Genomic DNA, 17,213 nt, shown 5'->3' with positions numbered 1-17,213 from the left:
TTCTAGGGAAACCGCAAGGTAACTTGCGGTTTATGTGGTCTTTTGGTAAAAAGATTTATGAAAGTCATGTGACCCTAGCACAAACTCTTATAATTAATTAGCAAGTGCTTGGCAGCTAGTTGCTTGTAACCTACCTTGTGTAATTAATTACTTAATTTACTTTTAATTAATTAAAAGAGATTATCTTATAAGAAAATGCTAGGATCTTAAAGATCTATTATAAAGTAGTTAATAAGTAATTATTAAGTACTTTAAGAATTTATCTTTTAAATCTAGAAAAAAAAGAAACCAAAATCTAAAGTAAAATTTAGGGAATTTATAGTTATTTAAATTTTTTACATACTAGGGGTAAAGTTAAGTTCCACGCGGTTAGCTAACTCCCAAGTGGCGGGACCCGCTTTCAATGTCAATGCCACCTACCCTCTCGGGGGCAGGGGCCAGGAGCGGCAGAGGGTGCTGACTAAGTCTTTCAGCCTGAGGCATACACTGTCCTTTTCCCTGACCGCCTTTGTCTCCGCCTCCGCCGCTGCCTTTGCCTGCGTCTTTGCCTCCGTCCACACCCAACCATGGAAGAAGGTGCGACCTTTGTATCTGCCTGCGAAGTAGACGCCCTTTGTGCATGAAACAAACTGGAAACTGCTTATCCCCCTACCCCTGAGTACTCCCGGCTCAGTGAACAGCCGTCACTCGGTTTCCTGACAAAATGTGTGGCTTGAACAAGGGCTCTGCCATGACTTGGGTCAAATACAACAGAGAATCCGTCAGGACGCTCTCCATAAACAAGAGCCAGACGCCTTGTCGGTTTCATGCTCCATGTGATCCAAGGCCAGCAAGTCCGGGTCTGAGCAGCGCCGCGATATAAAGCACCTCAGCACGGCACTATGGTATTTGGGCTTGGTCCATTACTCAAATATTTTCACCCCCGTCCTTTCATAAGTTCCATTCAAAGTCGAACTAATCCCAAAACCAAAACATGTCGACTGAGCTCTCTTACCTCGAAGTCAAGGCTGCTGCCACAGCAATAGGCCAAGTCCTCGAAGGCGCAAAAATCCCCAACCTTTTTGTTTGGCTGGACTGCCCTCGCGGCTATCCTTGTAGACCACGGATTCCCCGAAATTGACTTTGTTGTCCCGACAAGGAGGTCTCGCACCCGGTAGGCGCCCTTGTACAAGCTGGATACAAGTTCTGCACAACCACCGAGTGTGCCGAGTGCAACGAGGACCGCGGCGCACACCTCGGCAATGCTCTTAACCGCTTCCACCCTATCTCAGCAGCACACTTCCACATACCAGGAGCCACCGGCACGGAGTACGTTCTCTCGCTGCATAAAGAAGACGACGTCATTCCCCATCTCCCTAACCTTAAGCTTGGTCGCCCGGAACAAAAGGAGTACGAGCACCTAACACTCTCCAACGATCCGCGCCTCCCACCTCGCGCCGAAACCGAGCCCTCGGGCTCCTGGTACCGCCTGGAGCCAGTGCTCGTGCTGCTTTCGCGTATGTTCACCGAGGCCCTGTTCCTTTTACGCTGCAGACACATCGACGCGAAGCCCACGGTGGACCATCTCTGGAGCGACATGCTGTGGGAAGTCATCCGGGCAAACAAATATCTTAGCGGGCTGACGTATAGACCGAACAAGCCGTTCAAGGCGTAGCTCGACCTATACTGGCATAGGTATGTCATCTTCACGCGAGACGCGGCTAGAGCGGATCAAGTCCCCGGGAACAATATCGTCCGCCGGGAGGCGAGCGAAAAGGTCATACGAGAGTTCCTGGAGTGTCTGATTACAGACGGCAAGGATCCCAATGACAAGACAGCTGGCTGCGGAAGAGACTGGGGCATTATGTCCCTGGGAATCCGCATCCCCGGCTCCTTGTGGTGCCTCGGACAGCGAAGTAACAAGGAGGTGCGTGATTGTGATCCCGTCCTCCTGGCCCATGCCTACCTACCTATCAATAGCCTTTCCATCCTTTAATGTTGTCACTACGCTACATTCCTTGTTCTTCTTTTATCTGTTCCTGTTCCTGTTCCTGTTCCTGTTTCTGTTCCTGTTTCTGTTCCTGTTTCTGTTCCTGTTTCTGTTCCTGTTTCTGTTCCTGAGCCCCTCCGTCGAGATCGAGATTGCCGCCGTACGGTACCAAACTACCATACCATACCGTCTTCCCATGTCTTCTGCATGGCCATTTGTAAGTTCCAGCCCATTGTACCACTGAAAGCCTGGCGCCACTTCATTGCGGTTAGTCCTATCATCAACATTTAATATATTCTCACTGCCAACACCGGTAGCGCTTCTTCCTTTCAGTCTCAGTCAGTGCGCATCGTCGTCGTTGTCATGACAACTCCCTGCCCTTTCACTCTGTACTCCGTCCATTGTACATCAAGGAGTACCATTGAATCGGGCACCTGAGGAAGTGCGATTGTAGATGGTGAGGATTTGCCGCCTCAGGCATCACCAGGCATCTACACATCCAGGTATGCAGGCATCCACATATGGTAGATACTCTTGATCACAGAGGCCGCGACACCAGGAGACTATGGTGGGCTCCGCAAGAAGAATACGCGAGCTAGGATTATGGGAGAAGTCTGCCATACCTAACTGGTCGGTCTGGCCTGAGAGCCGGAGCCGCATCGACTATGGCAGCATACTATACCACTGACGGGGCGGGGACTCTAGCCTATTAAATAAAAACATTATGTACCTGCACTAGCAAAGCGGACTGAACTGCAGTGCCTACGTATTACTCTATGGTAGATTGAGATTGAGATTACCATTATCATACGGTACAGGGACGTAGGGTCCCGGTCCCTTTCCTGTTTGATTTTGGGTGTTCCCGACGCTGAGTGTCCTGAGGCTGTGGATGGACGTTAAATATTCTGATCTTTACAATAACTGAGGTAAGTCAGATCCTGAGCTCTTGTACTGATACTATGTATGTATGGTACCTACCTAGGTAGCTTAGAAACAGTATACATGGAAAGAAACAAGCTGAACAAAATCATATCTCATGTCTATCTCTATAGAAAAAAAGTAAATACGTAAATACATCTCAACCCAACACAATCTATATACATCATTGGGACATCACATCACAAGTATATGCACAACCTCCTGTTCACCATACTTCTCAGAGAGTGACTCTCCTCCCCTCAAACGGTTCAGCCGGCCACCCCTGCATCGTAACCGCATCATCAACACAATCACCCGACAGAACAAGGGTATGCTCCAGCAACCCGGCATCCTTGCCCATCGTCGCCCCCGACATAAGCCGTGACCCGGTGCGCAGGATACTGCGGTCGCCAACAACAAGCGGATGGAGCTCAAATTCACCGCGGGTGTTGAGGTGGCAGACGAGGGAGGCGTCGTCGACAGCAACGCGGTCGCCGAGGGTAACCATATCCGGCTCGGTGAGGAGGATGTTGGGGTCGCCATTCGAGAGCAGAGAGCAGTCTTTGCCGATGGTTGCGCCCATGAGGCGGTAGATTGTGTTGAGGTACGCAGTTCCAGAGAGCATGGGGAGGACGCCGATGCCGCGGTAGGAGTCCTTAATCAGGGTTTCGACGGTGAGGTAGAACTGCCAGCGCTGGTTGTAGCTGCTCTTGTCCCAGTGGTATGCGCCCTCGGTGCGGCGGCCCATGACGGCCCATTTTGCGGCAATGACGACGGTGACGCCGATGATTGTCTGTGCGAAGGAGACGGCGGAGACGACGGCTGTGAAGAGGCCGTAGACGGCGAAGGGCTGCCACCACTCGCGGTCGAAGGCGCGGTATTCTTGGCGGAGGGCGTGAGCGAGGACAAGTAGACCCGCGAGCACGCCCATGAGACGCCAGACGGTGGAGAGGATTACCATGAAGGTCGAATAGCAGACGATGCCGAAGATGGGGATGACGAAGAAATTGGCGAAGCCTTGGTAGAAGGCGCGGCCGAAGGGGCGGGTGGTGTCGCGTTCCAGGGGGAGCTGGCAGGTTGCCGCTTCGAAGGCCTTTTCGTCAAAGGGTTCGGGGGAGGACGAGCCGGAATTAGTGGCTGTAACAGTGGCAGAGGCTGAGGAGGAAGAGGGGGCGGAGGTCTTTGGTTTCTCGGAATGCAGCGAGATCTGGTTGTTGTTGGAGCCGATAGAGGGGAACTGGATCGCATTGCCATTCTTGCTGCCGGTCCAGACGGTGTCAGGGGCGTAGAAGCCATTGCGGCGGAGGAGAGAGCCAGAGCCAACCATGGCCATCTCTCCAATAGTCACACCGGGGAGGACAACAGCGCGGTCACCCAGCATAGCACCATCCGAGATCGTGACGCGTTCCCTACCGCTACCGTCGCTGGTGACCAGGTACGAGCGAGAACCGAACACGACGTCGTTGCCGACCTCGACGAGATCAAAGTCTTGGATACCAGGACCAACCGACGGCCAGTAGATGCGCTTGCCGACGCGGCCTCCAAGGAGACGAATGGCGACCGAGACGAGCTCGTAGTGCTTTCCGATGAGTCGAGTTATGGGACCGAGACTGCCATTGGGGAGAACCTTGAACAGCGCAGCTTGCCGGATCTTCTGGCGCTGAGACATTTTTGAGATGGGACCGGTCTTGGCTCGGCCGCAGGTGAGGTCGAGGAAGGTTTTGATCATGAGGATGGCAATGAACCAGACAATCGGACCGCCAACAGCGTAGTAGATACGCGCGAGAATGTGCCAGCCGATACGGGTTGGGTTGGTGAACCAGAAGACGATAACCCGGAGCATGTCATATCCATGCAGGGGGTAGTGCATCACAATGGGGATCAAACCGGCAAGCCAGGGCAAGCGGTATGCGAAGCCGGCAACCAGTCCAAGAGGCTCGACAAGAAGCAGAGACCAGAACCAGTGAGGTCCTTGAATGGCGGCGGAGTTGAGCTCCTTGTTGGCTTCATCGGAGCTGTCAATCTCCCAACTCGAGGAGTTAGGGCCGAGGAAGGTGTTTGGAGGAAGGTTGGAGCCGGGGGCGACGACGGTCCGCAGACCGATCTGAGAGCCGGACCCGATGGAGATAGGCTGCAAGAGCATGGATGTGTTCCGTTCAACGGCAAATGGCCGGACAATGCAGTTTTCCAGGATAACGTTGTCTTCGAGGCGGATGAGGTCGTATTCACCCAGCGAGGCAGACTGGTGGATCGTGACGTTGCGGCCGATATGGCAGCCCAGCAGGCGGTAGTAGAGATTACGAGTGAAGTCAAAGTAGTTGAATACTCCCTGCACAAGTCAGCGGTCATTCATCTCTTTCAATTCACATAAGACATACCTTGCCGCTGATCTTGATGGCCTTCTGCGTCAACCACCAGCGCGTATGATACGACCCCCACATGGGATACAGACCAGCCTTGTACCGTCCGATAAGCAGCCACTTGCAGAGAATGGCAAACACGGGGGCAATGGTTCCAATCGCAATACGCGAAGCCAAACCGATAAGAACAATATGCAACAGTCGGCCCATCAGGACCCCGTCGGGTGGGAACAGTCGTGCCGTCTCGCCCATCAGAAACACGAAGATTGTCCACTGCAATCCAACGCGCATAGGATAGAAAACAAGCATAGGAAGAAGTTGGAGGGTGAGTACAATCGGGTTCGTCGAGCTGTGCATCTTTTCGCACCCGGGCAACTCAACGGGAGTCCCCTCGGGAGCTTTCTTTGCGCACGCCTCATCCACAATGTCGGTGATATCGCCGACAGTGGGATGCAGGAAGAGAACGTCTCCGGAGAGACGGATGCCGAATTCACGTCGAAGGGTAGAGATCAGACGACCAGCAGAAAGACTGTCTCCTCCGGCAGCAAAGAAGTCGGTATCAGCGCAAACTTCGTCTATTGCCTGGTTGAGGGCCTGGGCGAAGATGTCACGAACGCGGTATTCGGTCGAGGAAGAGTCAGCGGATGCGTTGAGAGCCCAAAGGGCCTCGTCGACGGCCTTTTCATCAACGTAGCCGTTCAGGTCGAGAGGGATCTGGCCAGGAAGAGATTTCACGCTACTGGGGATGAGGTAGCCGTGAACAGATGATCGAAGAGAGTGCGAGAGCTCGGCAACAGTGATGGGGGATTGGGATTCGGAGTTGAAGAAGATAGCCTGAGGGAAGCCATCGATGGGGTTGTGGCGCATCACGACGTCGGGGTTGCCGGAGGCTTCGACAATATAAGGAAGCGCTTTCTGGCCGTCGAGCATACAACTGGTATGTGGAATGGAAACCGTCAAGGGCGTGCCTTGAGGGGGGCACTTGGCCTCAAAGTGTCTCTCGGCCACGGGGGTCGCGTCAGTCAGGGTATCCAGCCCTAATCGCTGACTCAACCGGATGCGCTGCAGCTTGTTGTTCGACTTGGGCACACCCTCGTCCATGTACACGATCAGAGCAGGCCACTTAGGCTGTAGCAGTCGCTCCGCAAGGGCTTCATGCAGCTGTCGCAGATCAGGCCGTGCTTTGCCGGGGGGTGTGACAATGACGGCGCCCACAACTTCCTGCAGGACGTCATGGGGTGTCGAAAAGGCGAGTGTCTCTGAAATTCGTCCATACAGAGCAGAAGATGGATCTCGTGCTGCCGATAAAATCCCACTCTCAACCTCGATAGGCGAGATGATTTCTCCTCCCCGGTTGACGACCTCCTTGCTTCGCCCGGTGATGAACAGGTATCCCTCATCGTCCTGATGGCCAAGATCACCGGTATCGAACCACCCATTCGCATCAAAGGCATCCTTGTTGATGACACCCTGCTCTGTCAGGTATCCAGGGAAAACAGGAAACCCACGCACGCAGATCCTCCCCGTCACACCCGTTGGCGCACGCTGTGCAGACCCATCGAGAATGGCGACGTCCGGCCCAACCGGTCGTCCAGACGTGCCCTCCCGATCGAGCTTGTAATTCGTCGGGGGCGCCACAATCGGCGCGCACTCTGTCATACCGTAGCTGGGCAGCACAGTGCACTGGAACACCTCGCGCAGTTGGACAGCGAGCGTCGCGGGAAGACCACCGCCTGCGTTGATAATGAACTGGATCTGGCTCTGCGCCAGGGCGTCGGGCCGGTGTTCGGACTCGGCCAGGATCATCTGGTGCATCGTCGGCGTCGCATAGTACCAGGTCGGATTCCAGGCCTCGACGACGTCCCAGAACAGACTCGGATCGAAGGAGGCGCAGCAGATGGTGGAGCTGCCGGCGAGCATGGGCGCGTAGAGGGAGCGGATCATCCCTCCCCTGATGCAGTTAGTAACGTTACTCAAAGAGGGGGGAAAGGGGGGGGATCAGGGGAAGGCAGAGACATACACATGATGGAGCGGCATCATGTTGGCACAACGCGAGGTGCCGTCAAGGGCTACACTGTCCATGGTAAAGACGGCACTGGCGAACAGATTGTAGGCTGTGATTGGAACCAGCTTCTTCTTGCCGCTGGTGCCACTGGTGAACAGGAGCACGGCCGCGTCGTCGGGGTTCCTCCTGTTCGTCCTCTGTGCTGGCACGAAGGCCGGGTTTGTGGAGGCCACGGTGAAGGTGAGGTCTGGCTGGGGGTTGACGGTGAATACAGGCAGGTTCTCATCCAGTTGGACTTTGTCGACATCGGACTCTAACAATACAATAGCATCCGCCTCGACGGCCTCAATGTCCGCCCTCAGCTGCTCCGGGGCGACTGTCCTGGCCATCGGGATCATGGTGTATCGGTTCGCAATCGCTATCACCGCCAGGGCAAGGATCGGTCCGTTCGGAAGCATCACGGCAACTCTGGGCCGTCCTTGTGCGGGAAACGGGAGCCCGAGTTCAAAGTCATTGATAAAGGATCGGAGTCGGGCGTACGAGAGTTGTTGGTTGGAGGTCGGGTCGATAAGGGCGGGGCGAGAAGGGTCGTTGAGGAGGAGGTCAGGGAGAGGGGCCGTCCGTTGCTTCATGCGGTGTTGGGTGCGAGCAAGCACTGTATTGGTCACTGTATCCTTTCCATCTCGAACGTGTTCTGGCAGGCTGAGCCAGATGTCCTGGTAGCAACGGAGGAGGTCCATGGCCAGCCATGGCTCCGCAGCGCCGGCACCCTCCTTCTCCTGCTCATACGTACTGAGCAGCGAGTCCAACCGCTCCAGCGATCCAGGCTGCTGGGCATCACGGCGCAGAGCGCGCAACTCGTCCTGCAACATTGTTCTATCGGTCCTCCGGCCTCAGCTGGGGATAGATGCAGGGTGGAAAGCAAACAAAAAGGGCTGGGTCGGCTGGGCTGGGTCGGGCCATTGTTTGCGAGTGTCCAGTCTCCTAAATAGTTCCTGGCAGACTATTGAGCACCACCGTGCCACGGCATGACGCCGCGCTGAAGGAAACGCCAGCGCAGGCTCGGTCTCAATCGCAATCCCATACCGGGAGCCAGTGGGCCCGTCACACAAACTATTAGAAAGGATCAGCAGCCGTCGCAGCAGACTCTAGATGATCGCCATGACCATGCCGAAAGGGGGGGAGCTCCACTGTTAGGGATGGGTGGGGGGTGTGGGGGGTCTCAAAAATTGGGCTTCCCGTTTAGGGCTGGGGCAGGCTGTCACGGCGCCGGGAACACGAGCAACGAACCCCTTCGGTGCTTAAGCCTTAAGGTTAATTTCTCAACCCCTGCTCGTGTCGGACGGCAGTTGGCCTCCCGCGTGTATCCTGCGGGCCGGACTTTCCTATTGGCTGCGATAGTTCTTTGAACGATAATGTATTGTGGTGTCAGCAGTCAGCAGCACACCGGTCGGTCGGTGCAATTCCTCTGCAGCCGCTGTCGGCGCAGGATAAATGGGCGGTGATCAGCCCAGGCAGTTTCCACGAAGCTGTTGTTCGAGAATTTTCATTCTTCACCTGTCGAAGCGCAGATCGAGCTGATCGCTGCTCGCAAGCCGGGCCCGAAGACGTATATGCAGACGATCAGCTCGGGCGCAGTGACAGGCCACCCCCTCGGCTTCCCGAAACAACGGCCGCATCAGGCAATTTCTCGAGACCCGGATGGCTCCGGTTCCTGATTCCTGATTCCCTGGCTTCCAATGGACACCCAACACGTCATGCCGCAGCTGGCGATGATCAACGGCACTTCACATGGTCTTTGGCCCTGGGGCATAGACAGCGTGGCTTTGACATCTCAGATTCGTGGTCCAGAAAGGGTTCTCCGCCGCTAGGGTCTCAGGTTCCGGCCTCTTGACTGTGGCTTGCGTCGTCATCGTTCCTGCAGTCTCTATCTCTTTCCATATCCGGCGCTTGGCAGGACACCGTCCTCTATCTCTCTCTCTTTCCTATGCGTCATCAATTCTCAGAGCTTGTCACAGCCAAGTAAGCCGTTCCACGATCGCAAGGCCAGTACGGATAAGCCTGCACAATTACAAATTTCCTGCCAGGGCATTGGCAGTGAGCCTGCTTTGACCGCGGCCCTGCATATCTGATGCATCACCAGTCCAATAGGAGAATCGGGAATCAGCACTGCACCGACTGGTCGGTATCAACTTGACTTGCTTCTGACAGCTCAATAGTGCTGGAAATTCTGCGAGATCGCTGTCGCTGTCGCTGTCGCTGTCGGCATCGGAGATCCAAATCATACAATATTCTCCTGGCTCCATCACCACTCTACTAGCGATAGCCCTATCAATCTATCGTTGACTAGTGGTAGCGCCCCGTCAAGCCTACAGTTTAGTCAACGGGGTCTGGGCTGATAGCGTCCCCACCGCGATATATCAATTGAACTCACCGTTCAAAGTTCACATGTTCGTATCCAGTTTCCTTCGCCGGCAGCCACCCTCGGGATTCGGACTGGGGATCCATTTCCAGTGCCTGACGCGGCCCACTGATCGCCATCGCAAGGCTGGATGTGGAAACACTCGAGCCCTAACCCCTCTCGGCCCAATAGTGGGAGAGGGTGTCCCGTCTGGCTCCACTGGACCCAGTTGATAAGATGCACGCGATGGCTGCTTTTTCCTATCGCGGTATGAGCACCAATCGAATGCATAATAGATTGCGATGAGGTGATCGAACAGAGAACACTTACAAGTAAGTCCATTTGATACTCCGAGACTTTAGTTTATACATTGAGATACCTGCTTTCCTGTGCGACGTACCCCGGACTCGGAGTATCTGCATGTACCTTGCCCCTATCCCCCGAACCACAACGAATCCTTCATTTTCCCCAGTATCACTACAACCACCACGCCTATGTCAACGACCTGGGAGAGAGGTTGTGCTAGTCACTGACATTTAAACAACCCCCTCCACCCATCGCAGTTGTACTCAAGGTCCTCTTGGAGTACTCGGCACATCTTCGGTTCGGCGACGATCCGGATCCGCACTACTTGACGGTACAAAAAACTCTGTTCCTGGATCAAGAGCTTGGCAATATAACATATTACGCGTCTTCACGTTTGACCCTACATTTCCCGATGCTGTCTGCTTCTGCAATCCGTACGATAATGTGGTTGCTGGTGCTGTTGCATCCGAAGTAAGCCCATTGTCCGTGCTCGGTGGCTTAAGCCACCCCGAGTGGGATGGCCATCCCGAGCCCTCCGTAGAGCTTTCCCAATCGGAATGCCGGGGTTCAATGCGCGGTTTGTTGGAAATGATTGGCCTCGACTGCTTGTGATGAAGAGAGCATTCCCATGCCAGCGGGGTCCCTTTCCAGACTACGGAGTACGTATGCGGCATCCAGCACAGAGTATGGAGTTCTGAAACTGCTAGTTGCATATACCCACGCGGTACTCCGCAATGCAACAGAGTGTGCAAGTATTAGAAAAATGTATATGGGCCGTTGTCGTCATTGTGCATACATCGGCCTTCCCTCTTATCGCGCGAGACGGTCTCGTTCCCAACCAGCGTTCTTCATCAAGTCTCCATATGATGATGATCTACACATCCTCTACAGGCTTCCACGTTTTGACACTGGTCAAGAGTCCAGACTCAGCTGGATGATATCCCAATCTCTCAGACCATGCAGATCATGTTCAAGGAGGCAGAGGGGCCTCGCAATCTACCATCTCTCCACCGTCTCAATCCCTGTCTTGAGAGCTAGAGCCTCCCAACCGCCATCTAAGAAGTATCCTAGTTGGAAAAATAAGCGAATGTCTCTGTTCGCAAGGCACTGGCATGGTTATCCGACTCCGTAGCCACCAGACAGGCAGCGCTACGAAAATTGAAACCTGAAACAGCCGTGAAATGCTGATCTAGTAAATGGCTAAATGCTTCTTCTTCCACCATACTGCTCATCGCAGCCAATCACTCTTGGATCTCATTTTTATTGACAATCCCGATCTACATCTCATCATGGCCGCCGGAATCCCCCGCAACAAAAAAATCAATCATTATCCCCCTTCGTTATCCTCCACGAGCTTCCAAGGTTCTGAGATCTACACCTCTCTCCATAAGACCGCATCTGGGCCATCGATCCTTGTATACCCACCGTCAAACATTTCATCACTCTACTAGAAACAGTGCAGCACAGCCCCGGGTATCCCCGTAGTTTTCCCGGGCCTCCAGATTCCAAGGCATGAAGCTCGTTGGAAACATCTACCTCCAATCATGTCCTGTCCATAGGCCCATGCTCTATCCAATTATCTAACGACGGAGCTCATCTCCGCCTAGACCACAGTGGGCGGGTCCCGATCGTGCATAGTGTATCATGTATGAGGATGAGGATTCCAATCGTGGAGATGCCTCCTCAGTCCTCGCTGAGCCAGTCCCGTTTCGTGCATTTGCCGCGCCGAAGATCAAGCAAGGACGCCGTTCTTCTGCACTCTCATAGGCTGTGCAGCGGTCGATCTCACTCTGCATCTAGATTTTCCGCCTCCATCTCAACTTCCGCTCAGCTTGCAGTTACTGGACCTCGACATCGCCACCCTACAGTGAGGCGAGGTCATTCAGATCTCATATGCAGCCCTCGTGGTCCACATCCAGTCCAGGCAGCAGCGATGGATGCAGCGGGAACGTGAAGATCTCTACAATGCACGGGAACCTCCACGATGAGCCGAAGATCTGACTTTCTTCATCGTTGGGTATCACGATGGGAGTAAAGGATTTCTATTGAATTCCAGGTTCCAGTTCATCACTTGAGGTTTGAACCCATATCCGCGTTAGCTTAATACCATATCCTCCGAGCATCGTACTCTGCAGTCTACATTATTGGACTGACGCCAACATTGGAGTAATTTGACGTGCATCAACCAAGCTTCTCCTCCGTCCCCCCAGATGCTGCAGGCAAAGTGTCATACGAATACGCAACTTGGTTGATTGGTCAGTGGTCACAGTCGCGATCTACAGCGGGGCGCAGCACAGTGCGTCGGGTTGTGCATTGTGCACTTGAAAGAAGCAATATACGCGTTCCAGGGCTCAGCTAGATTCATGTAGGACGGCGCCTGCACCTGTTCGATATCAATCCTTATGTGCCAATTGACAGCGACCGCTCTGTCGGACGAGGGAAAAGCAATACGCATATACCACCGAACCTTCAGTTCGGACGAAAATCGCCACATCTCACCATTGCTCAATTCCTACTGCTCATTCTCAGCATTGCGCCGTACAGAGTGGGCATGCCCAGCACAAAGAGAAACCCGCAGGTTTCAAGTTCGTTGTTCTCCGGTTCTACAAGCATTTTCTGAACATAATCGTGAGCGTGACTTAGTACCGGTGGCCCCATGATTCCTGAAACTCATGGGAATGATTCTATTTGAGTCATGAGCAGCAAGTGCTTACTTTCCCTCGGAGCTTCCAAGAAAGACCGCATCTGTACATCCATGGACCTTGGCTCGTCTGATCTGATCCCTCGGAGTATCTACATGCCCAAATCAGACCCATTTCCTTGGTTTCCACTCCGAAGCTCGTATTTACTCGTATAGACGCTACATATGTTCCAAGTCCACAGACGGCGTGGGAGTCCCGACCCGCCAGGATAAAAAATGCAGCCACCACTAACCCCGTATGCCCTCCAGTCCCTGGGCCCTAGCGGTATCAGGCGCTTCCGAGTAATGCGGGGAAGTAATCCAGAGGGTCATGGGGTGTTCTTTGCCGAGGGATCGTGATAGAGCCTGGCCTGGCCGTTCCCCGCCGACAGGAAGTATGACTTCCATGCCCTGTACCGGAGCTGTGCTGGGCTTCCTTGTTGGCGATTTTCATGTAACATTTACCAGTCCGGGCGAGCCATCCCCAAGTCGATATTTCCGATCCATTTCATTTTACCGTGTTGTTCGTGGCAGAATGAATTTCTTTCCCTGGCGAGATGGGATGTTGGGGGTCAGGGGCAACGATGATAGTATGCGATAGTGTGTCAAATATACACTTTTTTCTCCATCAATCTCTGACTCACCAGGTATATGAATTGTATTAAGACGCAACGATGAATCTATTATACTCTATCGATTTCGTAAAACCTTTTCAACACCTACCGTCTGATGGAAATATATATTTGAATTGCTTGCTAAGTTGCCACGAACAACTGACGCAAATTAGATTCACTCCGACTTTACGAGAAAAGTCAATAGTAGTTACCATCTTGAGGGACCTCGCTAAGCTTATCTCCCACCATAGACCCCTTTCAAACCCCAGAGCACCCATCGTTGCGGGCACATTGTGCTCTTGGCGCTGAGCATATCCTAATTTCTCCAACTCGAACCTTGACTGGAACATGATTGGCAAAGAATGAAGCCCGTCAATACAAACAAGCCACCGCGTCTTGCTTCAGATGATTGAGCTGAGAAGTCACCTGGATGCTTCACGCCGTCTTGCTCAGTGGAAGGTCCTGCAATAAACGGCTTGTATCCCGGACATCCCCACCTGTCTAGCCAGCGAGCTGGTTAGTCCATCGCTGCGGAAGTTGCTAAAAGGACATGCCCTGGTCATTTACAAGCCCACTCCGTCTTAAGCAGGCAAAGTGCAGCTCAACAAGGGTCATGTTGCACCGGATGCTTGTGAATAGCATAATAGAATAGAGCCGATCGCGTTTTTGGTTTCTCGAAGGTATCCATATGGCCATCTACCGCAGACACTTTGACAGCACGCTGCAGAGGAGCAGGACCTTTCTGGGCCTTGGGCTGTTTCGCCAGCTTGATACGATCCCAAAGGGCCACGATTTTGTCTACTTTGAGCGCAAAGATGACGAATGGGATGGAGATACATGCCGAAGCGCCGACTGTTGTAGGTGTGATTAGCTGACCGTAACTTCAGACCTCGGGGAGGAATGAGATGGGTTGCTCACAAATGATGGGAAATAGCCACCAGCCTTCGTATTCGACATCACCGCCTTGATGCGGAAATTCCACCACGTTGAGGGAGAACAGAGACGTTAGGAATGACAAGGGAAGCTTGAGATGTCAGTTAGTTCACTCCAATGGCTTTTAGAATACTTACAAACACAATGGTGACAATCGTGAACACCATGATGATGTTACCTTGCTTCGCGGTATCGTTGGCCTGCTGCCGCCCAAATTCCGCTTCTTTAATACTGGCCTGTTTCTGCCGAAGATCCAGAAGGGTATGAATGGCATCTTGCACTCTGCCCGCTTTGACCAGCATGTCCTGCAATTCTTGAAACACCTGACTAGGCGTACAGGGATGGGTGTACTGGAAACCGAGAAACTTATCCAGGTTCTCTGTTTGGAAGAACTGTTTCCAAACATCCTCTTGGGCCTTGACGAGGGCTTGGAGAATGACAAGCTCGTCACAGATGTCTTTGATCTCAGTGAGCAACTTCGCTTCTTCAGATATGACATGGTAGGGATTATGCGGCATGTTCTTAATCCAGGCTTGGTCCTTGCGAGGCCGCTTGGTATTGCTTTCCGTCTCGAGAGACTCCAGAAACCCCTTGAACAAACCGGCTTCTGTATCGGCCTGGGACGGCTGTGTCAGAAAGAGCTGAGTAGAACGACTTGGGTAGACGTAAACTCACCACGTTCCTGATCGACTCGCGGAATATCTCAAGCGTGCTTTTCTTTTCGTGCCGCTCCGTTTCAGACGAGTAGATCGGGATGTTTCTTTGAACAAAACGGCCCCCTGCCACCCCCAGGATCAGTTCAATCATAGCGCTGATGCTTGTTGGCCGTTGCTGACGCCCTTTACTCTCGTTTGACATGAGAAAGTCGCGAATGCCGGCGCTCAGAACATCTTCGGATTGATTGTGTGGCTTCGATGTACTAGTTATGACCGTGTCTATAGCAGTCAGAATCAGAAGTCAGCGAGATTGTAACCCTTACTGTTGTCAACGGTCCATAACCACAATTGGTCGACAGTTAGGATTCTTTTGGGCGGTTGCTCTTCCGACCGGGCAGTTTTAGGTACATCCTTTCCTCCCTTCAGTCTTCTTTCAATATAGCGTGAAACGACTTGATCATCATCTCTCTCGTGGGTCTGATCTAATGTTGTGTAAAAGTACTGATCCAGGGTCATTGGCTCGTGTGTGGCATTCCCAGTGCATGTCTGCGTACTGCAGAACTCATCTCTGAGGTGCCCTAGGGTCAGGTATGGCACCTGCTATTTCAGCAATGATATACAAAAACGCACAGACATACTCACATATAGCGCGAGTTTCGTTCGCCTTCTCGAACTACTACCTGCCTCCTGGTCATTTTGATCAGACACAAGGCCCTTACTGTGACCGTTCTCAAACTCTTGCTGTGGATTGACGATCTCAGTACTTGTCCTGATGAAGCTTGATTGATTTGCTTGAGACTTACCACACACTGTGGCTTCATATACATTTTACTCCCACCCGCCGCCACTGGAACACAGCTGTTGTTGAAGAAAGTGATCAACGGATGGTGCGTTCTCAAAGTTTTGCCTTCGTCAATCGATATGACAGTGAGGAGATCCTGAAGTATCATCAGTATTCAGTATAAGGCAACGGCAAATAACCTCACCTCCAATACTTGCACCTAGATGACCTTTGTCAGCGGACACTTTCTGGTACAGTAGATATCGTCTGGAGTTGTAGAGAACTCACATGATTGGTGGGTATATGGAGCCAGCGAAACTGTAGTTGCCCTAAAGCAGGTGCACCTTGGCTTTCATCAACGGCTGAATCGACTCTTGACCTCGGAATGAGTCCCTTTAGTACTAGTTCCTTTCTCAAGAACTTGAGTTCACGGCGGTCATTCCGAGTCGCCTCCTCCATGACCCTCTTCGGACCATTCTTAGGGTTGTATATAACTTTTTTGATCTCCCTCTTTGTGTAGTGGAGGTCAATATTGCGCGCTTTTGAGTAGAAATCAACCACTGTCACCCAAAGATCCTGCAACGCTTTCAGATCCTGCGGTAGTTCTGGATGCTGTAGGGAGCGATCATTGTCCCTCACGGACGCATGCTCAGCAATCTGCGGAGGATTATGAAGGAGATCAATCATCATCAGGGCGAGCTCATCGGTTCTCCCTTGCAGTATGGCGTGGGCAAGGTCTATTTCCTCGCTCTTTAAGTGTGCTCCATTTGACAACAACCACCAGACGCAGGTCACCTGGTTATGGTGCAACGCTAGATGAAGAACCGTCCAATGCTCCGACATGGTTTTGGGCTTATCGAACCAGCTGGTCAATACCTGCCGCAGGAGAACCTCATTACCGGGGATTTCCAGTCTCGCGGCCAATTCGACAATCCGCTCGGCTTCCACTGGGTTCTGTTTGGTATGAGCTGGTCCCCTCTTCACGAACTCCATCAGTGCAGGCCAAAAGAGCTTGGTCATGCTGCGATGCCCACCTGTGACCGCCAGCGATAGCGGGGATTCGTCGCTGTCGTTTTGCTGTATAATTGCCAAGGCTCTTTCATCAGAATCGACGGAGAGTCTGTCGAGAAGAGTTGTTACTGCGTCAAGATGGCCGTTCGCAGCTGCCAAATGCAAAGCAGTGGTGCCATTATTTGTTGTGTCGCGAGGATCGATCTGACTAAGGTGATCTTGAATGAGTTTGCAATGCCCGTATTGCGCAGCGATATGGAGGCAATTCATGCCCCCTACAAACTGCAGGCCGCTATCTGTACGGCTGTGTTCGTGTCCTTTGCGCAGCACCGCCGTTCGCCTGTTGGCAACGGCCCAGTATATGACGGGGAGGAAGGAGGGGTCTCGCTGGCATTTATCGCGTGTCAAGAACGTATTGACAATAGCGAGCACGTCTTTCATCTCCTCGTTGCTGGTAAGACAAGCGGTGGATTCCATTGGATTATGAGGGTAGTAGTGATGAGAGCCCAAGATGCTCAACACAATCTCCTCGTGTTTCTTGGCTGCCGCAAGCTTCAAGGCAGTGTCTCCTTTCTGCGT

The 17,213-nt window shown here is 52.8% G+C and overlaps 3 protein-coding genes across 3 annotated transcripts; all 3 read right to left on the bottom strand.

The window, feature by feature from the left end:
- Positions 1-959: 959 nt before the first annotated feature.
- On the bottom strand, positions 960-1,303 carry BDW74DRAFT_154943 (uncharacterized protein). Its single transcript, XM_073724757.1, has one exon. The coding sequence runs from the start codon at positions 1,285-1,287 to the stop codon at positions 1,087-1,089; it is 201 nt and encodes a 66-aa protein (XP_073583212.1). The 5' UTR covers positions 1,288-1,303; the 3' UTR covers positions 960-1,086.
- A 1,822-nt stretch (positions 1,304-3,125) lies between these two features.
- BDW74DRAFT_168483 (uncharacterized protein) lies at positions 3,126-7,992 on the bottom strand (the record flags this gene model as incomplete). Its single annotated transcript, XM_073726836.1, has 3 exons — positions 3,126-5,216; positions 5,266-7,198; positions 7,268-7,992. 3 exons carry the CDS (start codon positions 7,990-7,992, stop codon positions 3,126-3,128), a joined length of 4,749 nt encoding a protein of 1,582 aa, XP_073583211.1.
- Positions 7,993-13,728: 5,736 nt separating this feature from the next.
- On the bottom strand, positions 13,729-16,141 carry BDW74DRAFT_31272 (uncharacterized protein). Its single transcript, XM_073732495.1, has 9 exons — positions 15,912-16,141; positions 15,829-15,843; positions 15,646-15,780; positions 15,485-15,583; positions 15,166-15,439; positions 14,862-15,121; positions 14,324-14,803; positions 14,172-14,277; positions 13,729-14,105 (listed from the first exon to the last, which is right to left on the bottom strand). Exons 1-9 carry the CDS (start codon positions 16,080-16,082, stop codon positions 13,855-13,857), a joined length of 1,791 nt encoding a protein of 596 aa, XP_073583210.1. The 5' UTR covers positions 16,083-16,141; the 3' UTR covers positions 13,729-13,854.
- Between the last annotated feature and the right edge of the window lie 1,072 nt (positions 16,142-17,213).

Source organism: Aspergillus multicolor, assembly GCF_047715735.1.
Source record: "Aspergillus multicolor strain CBS 133.54 unplaced genomic scaffold BDW74scaffold_15, whole genome shotgun sequence".
NCBI lineage: Eukaryota > Fungi > Ascomycota > Eurotiomycetes > Eurotiales > Aspergillaceae > Aspergillus > Aspergillus multicolor.
Note: the sequence above shows the minus strand (reverse complement) of the source record. Positions and strands in the feature narration are given on the sequence as shown.